At 45.2% G+C, this 5201-nt stretch overlaps 1 protein-coding gene across 1 annotated transcript; it reads left to right on the forward strand.

The window, feature by feature from the left end:
* The first annotated feature begins 502 nt into the window (after positions 1–502).
* Positions 503–2266, forward strand: LOC103646628 (pathogenesis-related protein PR-1 type). Its single transcript, XM_008671342.3, has one exon. It carries the CDS (start codon positions 1266–1268, stop codon positions 2034–2036), a length of 771 nt encoding a protein of 256 aa, XP_008669564.3. The 5' UTR covers positions 503–1265; the 3' UTR covers positions 2037–2266.
* Positions 2267–5201: the final 2935 nt, after the last annotated feature.

Consider the following 5201-nt stretch of genomic DNA (forward strand, 5'->3'; position numbering starts at 1 on the left):
GGATCATGGATCCTACAAAATATATGTTAAGAATTGGAGATCCATGCGGGCACTACCACAGGTGCTCGTCGCTTGTCTTCTTGGATCTTGCATGCATTAGGTCGTTTCTGACACCAAATCGGTGCAATGGACTCTATGGTGTTTGAGGTTGCTGAATTGGATGGAGCCAGTAGCGAACCCAGCTACTACGCTTAGGGTGTGCCAGGAAAAATATCAAAAAAAGAAACAAAAAACAGAGAACAACATGACTCAAACCTTGACTGTCAATTTCAAAAGATAGTACTTACACCACTATGCTAACTAACTTTATATGATCTTAGGGTGTACCACGGCCTATATGGACCACCTACTGGGTCCGCCCCTGGATGGAGCAGCAATGATTTGTCATGCTAACAGTAAAAGGAAAAGTTATTTGTTGGTTTTAAACGCTAGTAATTGCTACTAAGTATCATAATTTGTATGGAGCACATCCAGTTTTTATTAATGTCTGATTTTAGCAACCACTCTATATTTTGATCTATCTTTTTTATAAGTTTGAGTTCATGTGACTTATTTTAGAAACTTGAGCTCACAAATTTACTCTTATTTGGTCTGTGTACGGTGGAATTATGTCATTCTATAACATATGTTTGTTCAGTCGGTCGTTGTGAACTCATTGGCCGTATTGTACCAAAACATATTGGATGAAGTAAACAATAACATTAGTTAGTCAAACCAAAAAAATATTATGCCGAGAGCGGAGACAATCAATAAAAAATCTTAAGATATTTTTTGTGAATATTTTATGTGGGTATTGTTGTGAGCCGTCGCAACGCACGGTCAACCGACTAGTACATTTATATATAGCAAACAAAATAACGCACCGATCAATCGAATACGTAAGTCGATCGTGTGGGCGGCAGGGAATTGCCATATTGCGCGCAGCTGGTCTTGCTTGCTCCTTAATGTTCGCTCTCACAGACAGGACGGACTCCACAATCTTGAGACATCAGACCATCACCATCTTTTGAAAGATCCAGACAATCATCTCCATGAAAACAGCAAACCAGCCAGGCATGCATACGTACCAAATACATGAATACAGGAGTATGTTAGAATACTAGGCCTTGCCAAGGATATATATAGTTTCGTTTTCCGCCATCTCATATATACTTGTTTGACCATCGGTTAAACAATCCGAGAGATTCGCCTTGTGCTTGGATGCTAAGAATAATGCATGTGTGTGATGACTGATGACGTGAAACAGCTAGAGCACACAATCATGCATGCTAGCCGCCATGAAAGCGTTCAAACACATCGATCGCCCTACTCGATCGCACCACAAAATCAGGGATACGGAATTGGACGACATCAATCACCAAATCCAACTACATATACACTATCTATATATAATCATGTACTCACGTCCATCTAGCAATCCATTCCAAAATTCACTCTCAACGATACATTGGAACAACCAAGTCATGGCGAGAACAAGAGTGCCCTCCCACTTGTCCATCTTGTTGCTACTAGCAGTGCTCTCAATGTGCGCGCACAGCAGCGCATCAGCCGGTGACGACGGAAGCAGCGGCACTGGCGTAGACGACGGGGAGGGCCGCCACGCGCGCGCCGCGGCCACAGTCGCCGAGCTCCTGTCGGCTCACAACGCGGCCCGGCAGGCGGTCGGGGTTCCGCCGCTGACATGGAGCCCGCAGATCGCGGGGTACGCCAAGGACTACGCGCGCTCGCGGCGCGGGGACTGCACGCCCCGTCGGTCCCCGCTGTTCTACTTCGGCGAGAACCTGTTCGTGGGGAGAGGCCGGCACTGGAACGCCACGGCGATGGTGGCGTCGTGGGTGGCGGAGGCCCAGTGGTACGACTACGGCAGCAACTCCTGCGCCGCGCCGCCGGGCGCCGGGTGCCTCCGGTACACGCAGGTCGTCTGGCGCAACACCACGCAGCTCGGCTGCGCCCGGATCGTGTGCGACTCCGGCGATACTTTCCTGGCTTGCGACTACTTCCCGCCAGGCAACTACGGCACGGGCAGGCCCTACTGACCGTACGTCGTCAGTTGATGCTGTCATCTGCGGGCCGGGCCGCGCACACATTGGTTTCCCATGCAGTACTCTGCGTTGAATTGGTGTCCTTTGAATTGCATATGTCGTTCCGTTTCCTCTGTCGATTCTTCAGGCTGCTGTTTCGCCGGTACGCTAAAAATAAAACGAAAAATTTAGTATCCGTGAGGAGTGTGTTTGTATTCGGGATGGAAAGAAATTTTTCATGCACAGAAGCTCCTCTCTAAACGGTCCGCGTGCAGGATCTGGACGGTCCACGATGGCACAAAGTAAGTTTTCTTCCGTAGAAACCATAGAAATCGCCTCTCGAGGGGGACCATATTAGGCAGGAGAGTTACAAGGCGTACCTCAGGGTCGATAAGCCATCCGAGGTATACCTAGATGACGTAGAGTCGAAGAGGAATGAAAACTAAGGTTAGAGAAAGCTAAACTAGATCTAAATTACTCGTACTCCTAATGTGATAGAGAACAAAGTAAATAAGCTACACTGTATTGATAGATGCAATTGGTTCTGTGTCAATCGGTCATACCCCTCATAATAATAGGGATGGAGGTTTGAATTCGTTTCTACGCGTTTCCAAGAGGTTCCAGTGCGATTAGTTGGATAAACACACATAAGATAAGGATTACAGCCTAAATCAATCTAGTCACGGACCGTCCGGGCTACACCACGGACCGTCCGACCATCACTTTTGGTGCTCAACACATGTGTAACACCCTGTCCACTCTTGGACCGGTGATACTTACTACTGGTAGCCCTCTAGGATCATAGATCATCCCCACATACCAACATAAGTCTTTTATGCGCACTTTATCCTCACTCATGTGCAGCTTGTACACATCATAAATGACAACTTTCACGAAACAATATCAAATTTTTGTCATAGCCTTTACATATGAAATCATGGCGTCTCGATAAGTTTCATGTTTTTTGATTTTGTTTGTGTTTTATACAATTTTAAAACAACTATATCGCAAGTTCGCGGTCATGTTTGGTGAACATGAATTTCAAAATTTCTGTTATGTTCCTAAATTTGGTCATACCTTATGCTCAATAGCATGAATATCATTTTTGTATTCATTGTCTTCCATTTTTTGAGTGACTTGCATTTTAAATATAATATGTATAGCGAACACTTTGATAAATGTACCAAAATTGAACATGTAGGTCTAGAGTTTGTAGGAACACACTACAAAAAAGTTGGGGGCAAAAAGAAAAAACCAAATAAACTTTACCGAGAGCTTGAGCAAGACACTCATCAAAAGCATTCTTTGTCGAGTGTCTTATGTCTGGCACGCGGCAAACGACAATACATGCAGCAATTTCTTGATGAATTCTGGCATCGATCAAGGGATCCAATCCACAGGAATATGATACCCTTCGTAGACATGGTGCGAGAAATGGATTGCCCAATTTCATTTCCTGGTTCAAACAGAAGGTACCATCCTATCTAGCTCATACTTAGTTTGTCATTTGAAGTTGCTCTTATATACGAATAATATAACAATCTAGCTTTTTTGAGCTTGTAGGGCCAAAGAGATCTATCTATGAGTGTCGAGTTGAGACAAGTAGTCAATGGCTTTGCGTATAGGGTTAGGACATTTTTTCACACCCAGATTTAAGGGGCAAACATGATCGTGAATCAAATGTGTGCTAGGATCAAGTCTCACACATATGATGACTCATGGTATAAAAACGAATGTCACATCTTTAATATATAATGGAGTTCTGTACAAAATAGTTAAATAATTACATCATACGAAGACAACCAACAAGTAACCATAGCTGACTGGGAGACGACGACCTATACCTCTCACGAACTCATCGCGACATCCTTCATGCTCCTCATCCTGTGGTACCTATTCTTGACCTGGGGGATGTGAGTACAGCAAGAGTGACCTCACATACGTTCATCGCTCAACAAGTTATGGGGAATAATGTGCATGAGCTCACTTACGGTGGAGGCTCATATGAAGTGTAAGGCTTACTAAAGAATGTGGTTAAAGTTGAGCATTGCTTTTAAAGTTGGTCAAAATTTTATTAGCAGTTACTAAGTATAAGTAGATACCAACCCAAATAAATAAGAGATCACAATTAATAATAACACCCACAATGCAATGCATATGACAAATTAAGTTTAGTTTCATAAATTATTCATGTGAGGGTCCGAGCTACTCATGGCTGAAAGGGAAATGTTCCCTTGGGCAATTTCTATAATGTTTTGGTGATTAAGTGCCCAACATGTTTAATTAAGTTCTTATGTGCCAAATAAAGTGAGAAGTGCAAATCAAGGCAAAAGGTATGTTTCTAGACTTGGTAAATTGTTTTATGTACTAACATGGTTATCCAAGTGCTAGAAACAGTGACTAAAGAAGAAGAGAGGAAAAGGGAAGGACTTGGCTCTGTGCAGCCAAGCTTCAGCTCGGTCTGGCACACCGGATTGTCCGATGGTGCACCGGATAGTGTCCGGTGCGCCTGGCTGGTTCGCGGTGAACTCGCCGCTCTCGGGATTCGACGGCGGCGTACGGCTATAATTCACCGGACTGTCCGGTGGTGCACCTGACTGTCCGGTGAGCCAATCATCGCCAGCGCCAACGGTCAACCGCGAAATCTGTGGGCGACGCGTGGCAGCTCCAACGGTCGGTGGGGGGCACCGTACTGTCCAGTGTGCACCGGATAATGTCCAGTGCGCCAACAAGCCCGGAGCTGCAACGGTCGTCTATGCACGATTTGGAAGGAAATCATGCACCGGACATGCTACAGTAGCTGTCCGGTGCGCCACTCGACAGAAGGCAAGGATGGCCTTCAAAGTTTGTCTCCAACGGCTCCTAGCTGCCTTGGGGCTATAAAAGGGACCCCTAGGCATGGAGGAGAACCCAAGCATTCACTAAGCATTCTAAGACTCCCACACTCCGTCTCCACGCATTTGATCGATTGTGTTAGTGATTTGAGCTACGTTCTAGTTTTGAACTCTTTGTGCTACGTTTCGAGCTCAAGTCTTGGCTTGTGTGCGTGTGTGTGCTGCGGATTTGTGTGTGTTGTTCTCCAACCTTACTCTTGTGCATTCTTTGTGATCAATATTGTAAGGGCGAGAGGCTCCAACTTGTGGAGATTCCTTGCAAATGGGAAGAAAACTATAAGGAAGA

Source organism: Zea mays, chromosome 2 (assembly GCF_902167145.1).
Source record: "Zea mays cultivar B73 chromosome 2, Zm-B73-REFERENCE-NAM-5.0, whole genome shotgun sequence".
Taxonomy (NCBI): domain Eukaryota; kingdom Viridiplantae; phylum Streptophyta; class Magnoliopsida; order Poales; family Poaceae; genus Zea; species Zea mays.